Here is a 16,139-nt window from a genome sequence, read left to right on the forward strand (position 1 = left end):
AAAAACGTACACCGCTTTTATTATTATTGCAGCTTAGATGTTCAAATAGCTGTAGTACTCCGACTTTGCCACAAGGAAACGTGCGTACGCCTGCTCAGACCCTGATGTGACGGGAAGTACTTTTCCACGTCAGAGACCGTTTTTATAAATATGAACGTTGCCGCAGATTTTAGCATACACACATTTTATAAATGAGGCCCCAGAACAGTAGATTCGAATGCTTTCAGACGGATCATGTGACACCGAAGACTGGAGTAATGATGGCTGAAAATTCAGCTTTGCCATTACCGACAATTTTCTGTTTAAGACAGAAAACGGTTATTTCAAACTAATAATATTTCACAACATTACTATTTCAGCCGTATTTTTTTATCATACTTCTGGGCGTACTTCACTGAGCATGCTACTTTTTTTTTTTTTTTTAACAACTGTTTATTGAATTTTCTTCTGGGAATAGTAATATACAACAAAAAGCAACTGTGCAAATTGCATACTTCTTACAAAAACATCACAAATCTTACCGACCCCAAAATTTCGAACTGATGTGAATGTTAGAGGCATAAACACTTTTTCCATAAATTTATTATGCATTTGTGATGACAAAATTCAAATATACAAAATGTTACAAAATGCAAACGTAAATTACAAAAATATAAAATTTCTCTGAGAGTTGTATTTGTGTCTCTTTGTACATTAGTGGGTAAATAAGCATGACAACCAATGAAATGCGTGTTTAAACCTTATTGTCTGACTCAAATACAGTGTACATGTTGATAGGTGAATCCCAGTTCACGTATTTATGCACTATTCCAAACCGTTTTTTTAGTATAAATAGTGTGATTAGTGTGTTCACACTGTTTTGTTACATTACATATATAGTGTTTTATTGCTGTTTTACATCTCAAAGACAACATCAGTAAGTGTATTTGCTTTTTAGGTGTAGACAGGTAGTCCTTTAAACTGTTTGATCTGAGATTCTAACAGGTCATAGTAGATCCTGGTTTTGCTGAAGTTTTGCCTGTAGAGCAACAGATCCTCCACTGTAAGAACATCATGTTTGCCTGTCCATACAGTCAGGCTGTATCTGAGAGAGAACAGGTGAGATGTTAAACAGAATCTCATTTACAAGGCTGACATTAAAGGCACAATATGTAAGATTTTTTTATTAAAATATCCAAAAACCATTAGAACAGTTTTATATATTTTGCTGACTTGTGTACTTACATTAATGAAGACGACAACTCCCATGATTCCACACTCACGGCTCATCTAACTATGCCTTTGTTTCTTTGTTTGTTTTGAATATGCGCTCTCTAGTGGCAAAAAATAACATATTGTGCCTTTAAGGCAGAAAACAATCAACTTCACCAGTGAATAAAAATGTATGAATGGTCCTTTAAATTTGGCATCTTAAAGTGCCCCTATTATGGATTTTGAAAATTACCTTTCATGCAGTGTGTAACACAGCTCTAAGTGAATGAAAACATCCTGTAAAATTTCAAATCTAAAAGTGCACCGTGTATAAAGTTATTGTCTCTCAAAAGAAAGAGTCGACTCTGAATCATTGAAACGAGTTTCATGTTGACGTCAACATGAAACATTAGCATATTGCCCGCCCACTTGTTGGTCTTTTCCTGTTGGTCAGAATGAAAATGCAAATTCATTCTTTGCCACTAGGTGCCGCTTCTGGAGCGGTAAGAATAGCCGTTTCCCCAGTAACGCTGTACACAAAGCAGCACTGCGCTCACAAACGCTGCTTTTTCAGGCATTACAGGCATGATGAAATGGAAATGAGACCAATCGGACCAATCACCACAGATTAGCGTCACGCAAAGGAGGGGTTTGGAAAAATTAATCGTTGAGCGAATCGTTTGGGAGTCCTTGAGCAAGTAAGATAAAAATAAATGCATATTATAAGACAATGAAGGGTTTTTTTTACCTTGCATGCATGTTGTTGGGGACTGCCAAAACCAAAATATGAACCTTTCATTACCCATAACAAATAATCCAAAGCACAAATAACATTGTCATTAAAGAATTCCATCTATTGATGCTTTATCATGGTACAATTAAAGAGCATACTTCCCATTCACTTGTCTGAGACAGTTGAAAAAATTAACTTGCACAATCGCCTTTAAAACAACTGTTGAAGAGCAGCACTATCTCTGTAGAGGAGGCTTAAGCCTTCCCTTCACATCCTCTTAATACCTCAGAACTGACCTCCAGTAAAGCAATGAGTTGCTATTCCAGTCACAAACAAGTGTAATGGACAAGACAGAACCAAATTATCCAGCAAGAAATTACTAAGCATTAGAATGAACTTGATTGTGTCCTTGCTTATATAACACAAATCAATCACCGAGGTAATAAAAAGGCTCCTTCACACAGATGTGTGGCTTAATAGCCTCTATAATAGTAAATATGGACATACATTTAAATAGACTGATTATTGGAGAATTTCTCACCGGTCTGACTGCTTCAAGAGCCACTGGAACTGTGGGAAGGACACAGGAAGGAGAGCTGCTCGGACTGGAAATGTGACTGGTTGCTTTAGGGATCTGCATAATTCTTCCATCTGATGAACCATCTCCCAGCTATAACCTATTTCCCGAAACAACACAAACACAGCAAATAATAATCAAGGTCTGAATAATAATAATTGATTATTAAGACTAGAATACACCAAGGGAAGTCCAATCAAAAGGCTGGGGGCAAAAAATAAAAGTACTTTTATTTTCACACAAGGACAGACCAAATAGATGCTAATAACAACACAACAGTATGTAGCTCATCTGCTTTTCATTGTGATTTTGATTTGATTTAAATGCTAAATAATCTGTGTGTGTATATACTGCCATTCAGAAGAGATTTTTTAATGTTTTTGAAAAAAAGTTTATTTTCCTCACAAAGATTATTACAACGTTTACATTTTCTAAAACGGTTCTCTGTTTAAATATTTATATTATAAAATCATATTTTATTCCTGCTATGGCAAAGCTGAATTTTCAGCAACCATTAATTCAGTCTTAAATGTCACAAGATTCTTTAGAAATCATTCTAATATGCTGATTTGATGCTCGAGAAACATTTCTTACTATTAATGTTGAATACAGGTGGGTTGCTTGATATTTTTATGGAAAATGTGAGCATTTTTTCAGGGTTCTTTGATGAATAGAAAGTTAAAACAACAGCATTTATTTTATATAGAAATTACTTTACAGCCTTTACAGTCACTTTTGATCAACTTAATGCATCCTTTCTGAATAAACGTCTCACTTTCTTTACATAAAATAAAAATCTTACTGACCCCAGACTTGTATATAGCTCACTTCTGATTGCCAATAAATACAAAACTTTAGTCAACTTAGTGTAGTAACATTCTTACCGGGATTGTCTGCATCTACGTCCCACCCAGTGGTCCAACCCAAAGAGAGAACATCATTTTCAGATTTTTGCGCTACTTCCTGTAGAAACACATGAGGGTCCAGAGGGGTGGCTGTGCCTCTAGGGCCAGGGAGAATATCAGCATTGATCCACACGGGTCCCTGCAGCTGATCTCGGACCTCTTCCAGTAGAGTCATGGATGGGGATACAGCTGCGAGACTGTGAATCAAAATGCAAATCAATGCTGCTGATCTGTCACTCATTCATCAGCAGCAAGGACAGTGTGGGAGAAATCAATCTAAACAAGCAATATGACTAGTGTCAACATCAGCATTATTAAAATTTAAGAATATAGAGCTGTGCTGTGTAAAAAAAAACAAAAAAAAATCAGCCACCTTTTGAAATCCAATTTTATTCCTTTGTCTGATTTCACAACTTCTTTAAGAAAGTCCTGCAGAGTTATATCACTGTCATTGTCAGGTGGGTGAGCCATAATAGGCACTTTTGGATCTTGACCGTTTAGAAGTACATCTGCTTCAATCATCTGCGCAGAATCTCAATGAAGAACAAAGAGAAGAAAGAGAAAACATCATCATATAACACATTATTTCTTAAGCTCGATCATGATATGGTCGTAAGAAAAACGAAAAGCAAAGTAGGAGCAAAGCAAATGCTTCTTCATATTTGTACTCACCTTGTAGAGCCTCTGTGAGTTTGCTCTTACTGTTTGCTGCATGATACCACTCGATATCAGCAGCATCTTTTCTTTGTATCGTCCCCTTGTCGAGGAAATATTCCAGTGTATGTTCGCTCATTGGTCCTACAAATATGCAACATACGAATTTACTCTGATTCTTTTTCATCTGGACCAATGATAGTATCTGATTGGACAGCTAGCAAGTTAGCTTTCTTACCTTTGGAGTTTGACAGTGAGTGTAGTTTGAGGTAGCAAACGACAAAAGATGCGATAACTGTTGTACATAAGATAAAACGATACCATTTATGTTTAACTAACGCCATATATTGTTATAAGTAGTTTACTTTTTCGAACATAACATTTACATTACGACAGCTAACTTCCTAAACCGGTAGCATGAAGCATTATGGGATATGTAGTTATTCAGTCCTCTGTATTTCTCTCTTTTACTTCACTAAAAGTACAGTGCCAGTGTCAAAGGTTTGGTTATTATGAATAATAATTATACCGTTATTAATAACGATGAAAATATGTTTTAAAACACAATGTCAAATGTTGCCAAAAAAAAAGTAAAAAAGTAGTGCTGTCAAACGAGTAATCGCGATTAATCGCATCCAAAATAAGTTTGTTTGCATAATATGTGTGTGTTCTGTGTATATTTATTATGTAACTATATCTAAATACACACACATACAGTATATATTTTGAAAATATTTACATGTATTTACATGTCTATATTTATATTCATATAATTTATATTATAAATAAATATATTTAATATATAAAAATAACATATTTTTCAGAAATATATACATGCATGTGTGTGTATTTATATATACATAATAAATATACACAGTACACATACATATATTATGTAAACAAAAACTTTTATTTTGGATGCGATTAATCGTTTGACAGCACTAAAAAAAGTATTTATTCCCATTCCCTGTGTGAACCATGATATTTACATTTTTAATTTTGTAAAGAAATGTATTCATGGAAACTTTTAATTTCTAAAAAAATTATTTGCAAGCATAAGCTGTTGGAAAAGGTATATAATGTTTGTCCAAATATTTCACTACACAATTTACAATATCTATTTAGCATTATATAACTCTTGTGACGCTGTAGAGATAAAAATGAAACGGAGATTGGTGACACATCGTTTTCGTTAGCACTGTCATTCGGCTTAGATTTTTTTATTTGTTGGCTTTTGATGCATAGATGAGGGAGGATTTAATTTTATAATCCATTTAGCTGTGCATTATGCATATTAGATCCTATCAACTGGTTAGAATGTTTGGGTATTTTAAGTTCTGTTATTCTAGGTTATTCAGGGTTACCTGGTGTTCTGGTTCATCCTAGGTAATGGCTCAAAATATATGAAAATATTGCAGGTATTTGTCTTTTGAAATAATACAACATTTTCTTGTTCTTTTAAACATCTTTATTGTCAGTTTCTTTAATTTCAGTGGAGGCTTGATTTGGTTTGGAGGACTGCTCATCATGAGCTGCAGGGCTGTCAGGAACAGAGAGATGCTGTGATCCACCGCTGTCTGCAGAGCATCTACAGTCTCTTCCTCTGCTCCATTCACTCTCCTCAGAAGCCTCTGTTTTTGTTTTACTGTCTTTGTGTGAGAGGCCGAGCTCCTCTAGCTGCATCTGGAGACGTTTTTCCAGATCTTCAGTGTTTCGCGCCAACATGTAGCTCACCTTCCTCTGATGTGCCAAAGCCTCCTCTTTGTCATTTAACTGGAGAGGGAAGACAACCAAAAAGTAGTCAACTCAAAATCTATAGTGAAAGTATATAGGAAAAGTATATAAAAAAATTTGAACATAGGCCATAATTAAAAGTTTACTGACCAGATCAAGCAGCATATGCAGCGTTTCATTTGAATCGGCTGATATCTTTCCTTCACTTGTTGTGGGCAGAAATTTCTTTAGCCTTTCACCTACACTGAGAGACCCTTGCTTCCCTTTAAAATAAGATAAAAAAAAATAATTACTAGAAATAAAGAGAGTGGCATTGTAAAATTACAGCATTGTGCCACATGAAACTGCAGTAATGGTGTCTACCAGAGAGAGTACAAGGAAATGATGGACCAGTTGTTGAAATGAGCCAGTGGTCTTACTGGTTAGTGCACTGCTTTCTGTTTTTGGTCCAAAATATGCATTCACATTTTTTTTATTTTGATTTGATTTGATTTGATTTGGTTGATTGATTGCATGAGCCAGGTCAATCATCATAAACTAAACCTATTCAAACATTTTTATTAAATGTAAATAAAGCTTAGGATATTACATAAATATTAGATGAAAAAACGTAAACAGTTTGAAGCAGTAAAATTACTGAAAATAAATAAAAACGAATACTTGAACTATAACACATACTGTATATAAACAGAAAATAAAATGAAATCTGATAATGTCATATATATATATATATATATAAACAATTGTATATAAACTATATTTAAAAATCTAGATATTAATAAAAACTTTAATTATAATGATATATGTGACCCTGGACCACAAAACCAGTCATAAGGGTCCATTTTTTAAATTGAGATTTATACATCATATAAATCAGCTTTCCATTGATGTATGGTTTGTTAGGATAGGCCAATATTTGGCTGAGATGTTAAGAAAATCGCTTTTAAAATTGTCCAAATTAATTCCTTAGCAATGCATATTACTAATCAAAAATTAAGTTTTGATATATTTACGGTAGGAAATTTACAAAATATCTTCATGGAACATGATCTTTACTTAATATCCTAATGGTTTTTGGCATAAAAGAAAAATCAATAATTTTGACCCATACTATGTATTTTTGGCTATCGCTACAAATATACCCATGTGACTTATAGATGGTTTTGTGGTCCAGGGTCACATATATAAATGATACTAAAATAACACAAGGCCCTAACTTGAGCCAAAAAAAAAAAAAGCAGCACAATTTACGATATCAATTTTGTCAGATTTTATTGCTGATTTTGAATACTTTTTGGAGATTTCTGTGGACAGTTTTAATGAAAGTGACATCTGTTACACTGCATGATTTTTCTCAGTTTTAGCTATACAGGTGAGCAGCACTTTACCTCTCTCATGCCTTTGGTAATGTGGCTGGTGTCTGTCGGTCTCAGCCTGCCGGAGCACGTTCTCACCGACTCTCCTTAACTGCTGCTCAAAGGCGATGCGGAAAGCATCCATCATGACATAAGCCTCCTCCTTCCTCTTCTGCTGCTCCTCCAGCTAATGCAGACAAATGCATTGTGTTACAAGACCCTCAAAGACAAATGAGCAAAGCCAGCGCTGTAATGGATTTAATACATGTACTGGCTGAATAGGAGGGTTAATTTGCAAAGTAATGGAACAGAAGTATTGACAAATACAAGACGAGCACCTCTTGCTTGAGCTGGAGAACCTGTTTGCGACTTGCAGCAGCACTTCTGGCACAAGAGCATGGCTTGCCCCCATTAGAGTTACACTGACATGCCCCATACACTGCCAGCTGAGAGATAAGAGGACAGAGAGCTGTTTAGTCCAGAACAAAGCTGTTTAACACAGACTACAATTAATCAACATTACCTCTAGTACCGAACCGTCTGTTCTCAGGCTGCATGGAGGCTGGGTCCTCTGGTAGTCCCTTCTTTCCTTAGCACTGAGCATGGACAGGAGCTCCAGACATTTTTGGCTCAGAGCTAAGACACGAAATGCAAAATTATGCACTGGAAAAAAACCAGCAATTGGGTCGTGAAATAAATGCAAGAAATATGATGTGACTTACAAGCATTCTCTGTCCTTTGCTCCTGATGCTCTCTCATTTTCTCCTCTAGTGCTTTCTTTAGGGCTTCGTTTTCTGCCAACACCCTGAAGTGGTATAGACATGAACCAGTGACATGTGGGCATTTTTAAAGTGACATGAATTTAAAACAGACCCCATTTATATAACAGACTCTCAATATGTAGCTTGAGTCTTATTGGGAATGTTATTAAAAATAGACATTTTTATCAAAAATGGTTGCGGATAGCATTTCACATTGACCTTTTAGTAGGGATGAAATAGCGGCAAATCTTTTCTTCTGTATCACCAGAGAGAAGACTGTCGTTTTTGATTCATGCCAACTATAAAAGTGTCTTTTTGCATGCGTATACCTCTCATACTTTAAACTCCATGAGTTTTCCACATTCTTGAACTGCACCTGGTTGAAAGTGATCTCCCATTGCAGTGCATTAACCTCCTGTGTGGAAAAGAATGAAAAGAAATGAGATCATATTTGTGCCTGCATTAAAAATGATTAAAAGAGGTTTAGTTATTGTTTGAGTAGGACACCTTTTCTAGGGCCTTGTTCCTCTCTTCACTCTTCTGAAGCAATATTTTAGTATGACAAGTTGCTTTGTCCAAGATTGCCTTAAGGGACAAAATGTAGCACAGGGCTTTAAACCACTTCATAAATGACCTAATAATTATATTAATCATCAAAATATTTTGAAATACCTGTCCTTGCAAGATCCTAAGAGCTTCATGTTTTCCCTCCAGGTGGCGATGAGTGACCTCCAGTTCTGTGCGTAACAGCTCCACTTCCTGATATGGAGCGAAGATTTACATACACCTGAGGCATGTTCATATGTGAAGATGTATATCTTTTCTTTACTCCATTCAAAAACTCACAGGGGTGCTACTTTTCTTCAGCTTGTCCTCTATTGTGTAAGACATGGAAAATATTTTGTTGGAAAGTCTCATTAGTAAGTTTACCTCTGTGACCTCCTGTAGTCTTCTCTGCAGCTCTTCACTTGTGTCTTCAGAAGAGCTTTCTACAACAGAACGCAGTTAGATGTAAAATAATAAGACACTTTTGTTTTTTGCATGTCAGCACATGGTTTTCTAGGTTTGCCAGCACATCATATCCTGGTGGTAGTGTGGTTCTCAAATGACTATTGTTGAATATTTGTTTAAGTACAGAATTGCTCAAGGGAGTACACAAAGTTTCCTTCCTGATAAGAAACAGCAGGTGTTGACTTCACCAAATACTGCAAATCAACAGAGCATGCACAGTAAAAACCCCTGGTCGGACATTACCAGGAAGTTATCAATAGCTTTTAATAAACATGACTCACTTTTTTTTTTTAAATAAACTCTGTACAGTATAGCTTAGTTTGCTCCGTGTCCAAGAAAGAATCTAAGAGGTCTGAAGGTTTTAAATGACTTTAGAAACCGGTCCAGAAGACTAACCTGACTGTCTTTTCTCCCACCGTCCAGCTCGTTCAGCTTCCAGTTCTTCCCTAAAAACAGCATACATGGCTCTGCATGATGTCCAAGAGAAGGGTCCATTGCTTCTTTCACTGCCCCCTTTGATTGGTCGTGACTGAGACAGGAAGCCCAGAAACTTTCCCTTACTCTTCATTTGTGGGAGATGGTCATGATGTCCTCTGGATCTGGCCCCCATGCCATCACCTAGATCCCCCTCTCTCATGTCATCTTCTGTGGGGCACTGAGGGCATAACCCCTCACCTTGCATCACAATAAACTTCTAAAAAAAAAGTCTGAGAGACAAAAAAGTATAGGCTATCAGTTAAGTACTACGCCTAAGTCTATGTAAATATCATGTTTGACAGTCAAAACAGAAGACATGGAGCTCGATACTTTCTGTGTAGCTTATTGGTGGTGGTTAACGCAAAACGAAACTTTTATCGTTCCTAGAAAGTAGAAGTTAGAATAATAAGGTTAGACAATAAAAATATAACCATTACAAACCTTTACGAAAAGTTCAACCTTGAGGGGTCGTATTTCGTTAACAAGAACAACGGCGAAATTCCACTTCAAGACTTTCCGCTGACGAAGTGAAACTAGAAAAGGGGCGTGTCTGATCCAACAGGTGCTTTATTACAAAAGTACACACTATAGATCGTCTAGTGTTACAGTTCCAGGGATCCCCAATGAGATAATAGAAAAAATAACCTTCATGAAAATCATTCATAAAAGCTACTAGTATTAATTCCTTTCCCATTTTGAGTTTCCACATGAACGACTGTCTAAACAAATAAAATAGAACAAGGATAGATGAACTGTAAAAAATAAAGATCGTTTCTTTTAACCATCATATATAAAATTGAATAAAAATAGCAATACATTGTATACAAATGTAACCACATTTATACACCTAAAATATAGATTTTAAAACATACAAATACATGACACATACCTTTCCACTGACTCCCTGCTGTATCTTCAGCCCCCCAGCGACAGTAACAAATATGGATTCAGAGATTTAATAAATAAACAAACAAATAAATAACAAAACAGCCATCAAAGTTGCAAACATTAATTTATTGCAGTCACTTATTTGACTGAAGTGTAGATTATCTACTTCTCAGTCTCACAGCATTGTTACACCGTGACAACATAAAAAATGAATTATGGCTGTAAATGGTCATACTATGTTCTATTTTTAGAGATACTTTCACTAATATCCTCTGAAAAAAAAAACTGAAACTGTGTACAGAACCCGTACATTTCAACACAAGTAAGAACATGTGAACAATTCTCTACAGCAACATACTGTGTTGGGGCACATAAATATCTAATAATAATTACCATCTTAAAACATAAACAAAGAAAAGCAAAAAACTATGACCTAAAGGTACAACAACTGCATCAGGGCAAGTGATATTAAATATGTCCATGGCATGTGATCAGTCAATCACTGTCATATTCCTCAATTAAGAGGTCTTCCTCATCCAAAAGGGCTTCAGTGCTTGTGGGCTGGGGCTGGCTGGCAGAAAGTTCCCCAGGAGGATCCTGGCTGTTTGGCAATGTGGGCTCAGTTGTGGCATTTCCTGCTCTGGATTCCGGGTCAAGGGACTGAGCAGCAGCAGAATCTTCATTTTCACTGTCAGCATCCAAAATACCAGGGTCTTTGTCATTAAGTGCTTCAAGTCTCAGCCTGAAAATAAAGACATGTATTAAACCATTTGAGAAATCTTTCAAATGCAATAATACTTCAAAGTTGTGTTTATCTCACCTTCCAGGAACCCTCTTTTGAGAAAGAAGGCCAACATTCTGGATGAAGGCTATTTGAGCTGATATGAGAAAGATGAAAAAAATATATTAAATAGAACAAATAGACAAAGCTGAATTATGTATGAGGAGAAATGCACCATTCATTTCTGACCAAAGTCTAGCATAGTTGTGTATGAGGCAGGAAAATAATAAATATTGAACTTGAAAGATTATGGTATGCAGTTTGATTAAATTATTATTTTTTTTTAACAAATTTAATTGTGTATTTGTATATTTTGTGAATGCTAAAGTCACATATTCACCTTGATTTCTCATTGGGTTGGTGAGCTTTGCAAGGTAAGGCACCAGTTCTGTCAGGAGGCTCACAGGAGTAAGGCAGAAATTTAAGAAGAGCGACTGTGCGGTCAGGTAATTCTCTCGATACTATCACAAAACCAGGGTTAAAATATATCAATATGATACATTAACAATTACTTACAATGCTGAATAATACAAGTACAACAGATAGATAAAGTAAAAAATAAATATACCATCTTGTTTATGTGTAGCCAATGCGGTTTATGAAGAGGCCTGAATCTGGCATTGGACTGGCTGCTAGCTTGTGCTCGAGAAGAGTTCGAGTGCATAAGGCCTCTAGTGGCCACTGATGAGCCATATTCCAACATAGTCGACCTTGACTGTGAAAAGATGAACACCATTTCAACAAAAAGTTGTTGCTAAGATACTACATAATGATAGTCCTCAGAAATCAAATGTTACATCTTAGAGCAACCCTGCATATCCCTATGTGTGTTATTATGGAAGTCCAATAGCATTTGCACTCACGCTCCACTCTGCTGTCAGGAAGTCTGCATCAGAGAGGTACTCGCTGGTTCGTGCTATATCCTCCACATCCGAAAAGAAGTCAGGGTAGTTCTGATGCAGGAAGAGGTTGAAGAATTCCCCAGACATATGGGAACGCTCAATGACAAGCTAAGGAAAATTATCATAATCAAAAGATTGTTAGAACATTAAAGCAGATGAAACTTTTAATATAGTGCAACTTACAACATAAATTAATATTTACTTCAGGATCAACAAGTAGTTTGTCCCTCTGATGATCCGTTAAATGTGAAGGCAGCTTGGGTGCTTGAGAGCTTTCATAGCTTTCACCTAAAAATCACATGCCATCCATTGGTATAAATATGAATGAATTTACACACAGTTCATGATGTACAACATATAGTAATCGGAGAAAAACATTTCAAAATGGGAGTTGAAAATGACTAACGTTTGCAGTAGAGGATTTTCCCTAAAGCTCTGAAAAGGAAAAGTGAAGCATCTTTCCCTCCAATAGCTTGGCTTTCAACCTGCATGTCTGTTGATTTTGAAGACTTGCTCCTGCCCTTTGCCCTCACGACAGGTTTTCCTGTGGATTTGCCCTTCTTGGAAGCCCAGAGTCTTTTCTCCAGACAACTGTCTGAGAATCGATAAGAATGAATGCATAATTACAGCTATAAACTTATTTTAAAGAATAACAGAATAAATTAATTCTATATACTATATAAATAGTTTCAGTGGCTATTTTCTCACCGGTAAATGAAGAAAACTGCAAGCTGTTGATGGCACTGCGAATATCTCCTGAACTTCCTGAGCAAAGAAGATCTAGAGCACCTTTATCAGGAACAGAGATCTTGCCAGAACTCTGCAAAGACCATTTAAAGATACAGATATGCTGAGTGAAGTATTATGGATCTCGGGGTCAAAACTATCTGCTCAGAAGGCATAGAAAAGCAAACCACACAACCTACCTTTCCTGCCTCAATGGTTACAATGCGGCTTAGGACCTTCATCATACTGGTGGGGGCCACAGGGTTAAAACTGAAAAAAAGAGATGCTTTACCTATGACGACCTTGGGTTCGAATATTTGTAACTAAAGAGTTCTGAAAAATTAAACTGGTTGTATTTGTACCTAACGCTGTGAATTTCAAGTTCATGCAGAACATTCTTAAAGAGAAGTCTGGAGTTCTTGTCCCCGCTGAGACTATCGGACACAATCAGGACAAGTGGGCACCGGCCAGTCTTAATAAATTGCCTAAATGAACAAGCAAAAATAAGGACAATGATAATCAAGATACCAGTGACAACTAATTATTAACAATACTTCAAAATATAGTTCTAGTGCTCACCTGAGTATATCGTGCAAGCACCCTGGTTGCCTATAGAACTGGTTTGGAAATTCCTGAGATAAAACAAGAAACAATGGAAAAGTGTCACTCAGCTTCTCGATTTTAATTTAGTATTAATGTTCAGTTTCTCATCAATTTAAAAATCAATTGCATTTTACTAGCCCAACTCTTTCTCTTTTGTATAATGCATTTCAGATTTATGCAAAAAAAGAGTGTTTTTCAACATCAGTGATATTTTTGAAGAGCAGTTCTGTGCAACACCTCTATAAGAATTATTTTTCTGTCTTCAGTCACTTTCTCTCCGCTCATTTGTAGACGGCTGTATTTGTTGGCTCTTAGCAGGAACTCTTGGAATAACCCTGTTTGTGAGCTGCCATGGAAACTGTTAAACCTTGAATCTGTTAGAATAAAAAGGTCAGAGGAATAAGCTAAAAAAAAAAAAAAAACATTTCATAATATACAGAGAGACTGAGATATTACTTCATCCATATATGATTCTGATATGTGATAAAAATAAGGGTGCTAAATAATTATCATTGACTAGATATTACGCATGGTGTCACAACATGAACATCAGTCACGACTAGTAAGAAGAAGACTCCTGACCTGGATCAAAGCTTTGTGTGAACAAATCCTCCGCTTTGTACTGAGAGGTGGTGGAGGGATTTGACCACTCTTGGATCTGAAAATCCAAATCCTTGGCAAGGACTCGGACAGTTGCCGTCTTCCCACATCCTGAGGGGCCAGTGAGCAACAGAATGGCGCCAGCCTGTGGAGCAATAACCACAAATACAACACAGAGTATAAAAAACAATCCCCAAATGACTCTAAACATACATCTCCCAACATACAATACGTCATGCTTGTCAGACCTTTTTTGATTTGTCCAAATTAACTCTCAACCAGCTTTCAACTTCTTCAACTTTCTTTTTGTGGACTGCCAGTTCGGCCTGTCAGAAAGAAAAAAAAAACATTTAAAGCAACAAAGCTTGTAGATTGAGATAACAGCGATATGAAAATGTTAAGTAACAGACAAACGTGTTCTTAGGAGCACAATCTATCTCAGAGTAAAATAGTTTGTATGACCTAGACTAGAGCAGTGTTTCCCAACCGGGGTGCTGTCTGTCGAGAGCAGGGGTGCCGTGTAAAAAATCATTTAATATTTTTAACTCGTGCTACTGTACCAAAATTACCTCACTGTAAAATTAAAAAACACACTGAGTGAGCAAAAATTTCTAAGATAGCTAGTTATAATGGTAATTAAATAATGTTTACATATGAATAAAATGCTACATTAAAATCTGTCATATAAATTGGTCTCTTCATTAGAAATTAGCCTACTGATTGCCACCATTGATGGACAAAATTTTTAATAATATTAAAAATATCTGTATGACATTATATTCTGCAGTTCTTCCCTTTTGTACCGAATATATATACTTTTCAAATTATCATATCGAAGTTAGAATTTCAAATATTGTGACAAAATTCATTTTGTAGGGTGCCACAAGTTGGTTAAAATTTCCAAAGGGTGCCGCGACTAAAAAAAGGTTGGGAAACACTGGACTAAAGTACTCAGCCCTACTGTATGAAATCTAATCAAACTCATTGAAATCATCATAAGCTAGCTTTACTTCAGTCACACACCTAAAAGTGTTAGAGAGGCATTGGAACTAAATTTCAGGAAGGTAAATTTTCCAAGAACTGTACCAAGCTTTTTTGTACCTGCGATTGGGGAGCATACATATCCACCCAAGGCTCATCCTGGTCTGGTTTATGTGCTTCACTTGACACACTGATCTGGTTGCTGGACACATGAGAATCTACTTTCCTCTTCCTGGATTTTTTCTCTGCTTGGTTCCCAGTAGATGGCCACCGGGTAGTTTTGCTTTCCCCTGAGAGTGGCCCCTTTTTCAGGGACCTGTTCACTCCTCCCAAAAGTTCACCAAATGATGGTTCCACCCAGCTGTTTATCTTAACAGGAAATACAAGCAGAACACATAAAGTACATCAGCATCTGTAGATTCAGAGCATCCTCATTCATTCTCAGAGTGCAGAGGATCTTTTTGGATATGAAAAAAGAAAGAATGATCAAGATGTTACATACTTTTCCAGAGGACTGCTTTCCTCCCAGAGACAGCTTTGACATCGTCAATTCTGACGTCCCATTCAGTTACTCCATGCAAAACTGTGCTGGGATGAAAACCAAATCATTTACATAATTTATAAAACGGCAAAGATGGGATTCACCTCTGCGAGTTTACGAGAGGAGGACAGTAGTAGTAAATGTTAGTATAATTTCGACTATGTATAATCGCTAGTGGAGCAAACTTTACTATAAAACATGTTTTAGAAGAACTCGTATACCAGTAATCCAGACATTTAATAAAAGCGTTATCCGGAATTTTGGATTAAGTTTATTAATCAGAGTTCAGAAAGTTCGCTCCTGACCGTTAGCTCGACTTAACGAATGCTAGCAGTCATTGTCAAGTTATCAGGCCAAATCAACCAAACCGTGGCTAGTACACTGTTTAGGCAATACAGTATAAACTTACCCTGGTCATCTCTACAGAGGATTTTTGTAGAACAACAATGCCGACTATTTGTGTTTGCAAGTATCAAGTAACATTGTGCTAACTATCCCTTTAAAGCTGTGACGAACCGCCCCTCCGCTGGCGCATACTAATGGCGTCATCAAACACACGCCGCCACAATTTTGAACACGTTTTTATGTTGATCTATGCTGTGACAGTCAGGCACATCTTAAGATATGACCAACTGATTATTTACATATCATATGTTTTTGTATGCTTATTGATACTGAGCATCCAGCTGAGATTTGAGGAAAACGAGCTGTGTTATTAA

At 36.5% G+C, this 16,139-nt stretch overlaps 3 protein-coding genes across 7 annotated transcripts; all 3 read right to left on the reverse strand.

Moving 5' to 3' along the window:
• Positions 1–411: 411 nt before the first annotated feature.
• LOC107673370 (protein FAM151B-like) lies at positions 412–4,482 on the reverse strand. Of its 2 annotated transcripts, XM_016466919.1 has the most exons (6): positions 4,299–4,482; positions 4,079–4,204; positions 3,780–3,939; positions 3,386–3,603; positions 2,466–2,601; positions 412–1,084 (listed from the first exon to the last, which is right to left on the reverse strand). In XM_016466919.1, exons 1-6 carry the CDS (start codon positions 4,402–4,404, stop codon positions 934–936), a joined length of 897 nt encoding a protein of 298 aa, XP_016322405.1. In that variant the 5' UTR covers positions 4,405–4,482; the 3' UTR covers positions 412–933. The 2 variants fall into 2 exon arrangements, with proteins under 2 accessions (XP_016322405.1, XP_016322406.1); XM_016466920.1 differs by lacking the exon at positions 4,299–4,482 and having other exon boundaries at positions 3,780–3,928; positions 4,079–4,147.
• Positions 4,483–5,461: 979 nt separating this feature from the next.
• LOC107673377 (coiled-coil domain-containing protein 125-like) lies at positions 5,462–9,909 on the reverse strand. 3 transcript variants are annotated; one of them, XM_016466932.1, is made up of 12 exons: positions 9,840–9,909; positions 9,318–9,596; positions 8,841–8,899; positions 8,583–8,669; positions 8,418–8,495; positions 8,240–8,325; positions 7,872–7,954; positions 7,673–7,785; positions 7,488–7,595; positions 7,183–7,336; positions 5,945–6,057; positions 5,462–5,833 (listed from the first exon to the last, which is right to left on the reverse strand). In XM_016466932.1, exons 2-12 carry the CDS (start codon positions 9,556–9,558, stop codon positions 5,519–5,521), a joined length of 1,437 nt encoding a protein of 478 aa, XP_016322418.1. In that variant the 5' UTR covers positions 9,559–9,596; positions 9,840–9,909; the 3' UTR covers positions 5,462–5,518. The 3 variants fall into 3 exon arrangements, with proteins under 3 accessions (XP_016322418.1, XP_016322417.1, XP_016322419.1); XM_016466931.1 differs by having other exon boundaries at positions 9,318–9,628; XM_016466933.1 differs by having other exon boundaries at positions 9,318–9,576; positions 9,840–9,891.
• A 484-nt stretch (positions 9,910–10,393) lies between these two features.
• Positions 10,394–15,921, reverse strand: LOC107673420 (cell cycle checkpoint protein RAD17-like). 2 transcript variants are annotated; one of them, XM_016467009.1, is made up of 17 exons: positions 15,830–15,921; positions 15,382–15,467; positions 15,000–15,248; positions 14,147–14,224; positions 13,881–14,043; positions 13,536–13,672; positions 13,275–13,327; positions 13,058–13,180; positions 12,896–12,965; positions 12,678–12,789; positions 12,376–12,564; positions 12,172–12,257; positions 11,931–12,077; positions 11,636–11,782; positions 11,408–11,528; positions 11,107–11,164; positions 10,394–11,028 (listed from the first exon to the last, which is right to left on the reverse strand). In XM_016467009.1, the coding sequence occupies exons 2-17, from the start codon at positions 15,421–15,423 to the stop codon at positions 10,782–10,784; spliced, it is 2,022 nt and encodes a 673-aa protein (XP_016322495.1). In that variant the 5' UTR covers positions 15,424–15,467; positions 15,830–15,921; the 3' UTR covers positions 10,394–10,781. The 2 variants fall into 2 exon arrangements, with proteins under 2 accessions (XP_016322495.1, XP_016322496.1); XM_016467010.1 differs by having other exon boundaries at positions 15,382–15,462; positions 15,830–15,915.
• Positions 15,922–16,139: the final 218 nt, after the last annotated feature.

This window comes from Sinocyclocheilus anshuiensis, unplaced genomic scaffold (assembly GCF_001515605.1).
Source record: "Sinocyclocheilus anshuiensis isolate Anshui unplaced genomic scaffold, SAMN03320099.WGS_v1.1 scaffold508, whole genome shotgun sequence".
NCBI lineage: Eukaryota > Metazoa > Chordata > Actinopteri > Cypriniformes > Cyprinidae > Sinocyclocheilus > Sinocyclocheilus anshuiensis.

What these genes read in the sequence shown, in the direction of transcription:
- LOC107673370 (XM_016466919.1), bottom strand. Translation starts at nt 4,404, where the DNA reads ATGGCGTTAGTTAAACATAAATGGTATCGTTTTATCTTATGTACAACA. An exon ending in ACTCACAGAGGCTCTACAAG is followed by an intron (nt 3,940 to 4,078) that starts GTGAGTACAAAT and finishes TTCTTCATTGAG; the next exon opens with ATTCTGCGCAGATGATTGAA. An exon ending in ATAAAATTGGATTTCAAAAG is followed by an intron (nt 3,604 to 3,779) that starts GTGGCTGATTTT and finishes TTTGATTCACAG; the next exon opens with TCTCGCAGCTGTATCCCCAT.
- LOC107673377 (XM_016466931.1), bottom strand. Translation starts at nt 9,603, where the DNA reads ATGCAAGGTGAGGGGTTATGCCCTCAGTGCCCCACAGAAGATGACATG. An exon ending in GTGGGAGAAAAGACAGTCAG is followed by an intron (nt 8,900 to 9,317) that starts GTTAGTCTTCTG and finishes GTTCTGTTGTAG; the next exon opens with AAAGCTCTTCTGAAGACACA. An exon ending in TTCTCCAGCTCAAGCAAGAG is followed by an intron (nt 7,337 to 7,487) that starts GTGCTCGTCTTG and finishes TGTCTGCATTAG; the next exon opens with CTGGAGGAGCAGCAGAAGAG.
- LOC107673420 (XM_016467009.1), bottom strand. Translation starts at nt 15,423, where the DNA reads ATGTCAAAGCTGTCTCTGGGAGGAAAGCAGTCCTCTGGAAAA. An exon ending in TCCTGACAGCAGAGTGGAGC is followed by an intron (nt 11,783 to 11,930) that starts GTGAGTGCAAAT and finishes ATCTTTTCACAG; the next exon opens with TCAAGGTCGACTATGTTGGA. An exon ending in CAAAAGAGGGTTCCTGGAAG is followed by an intron (nt 11,029 to 11,106) that starts GTGAGATAAACA and finishes CTTTATTTTCAG; the next exon opens with GCTGAGACTTGAAGCACTTA.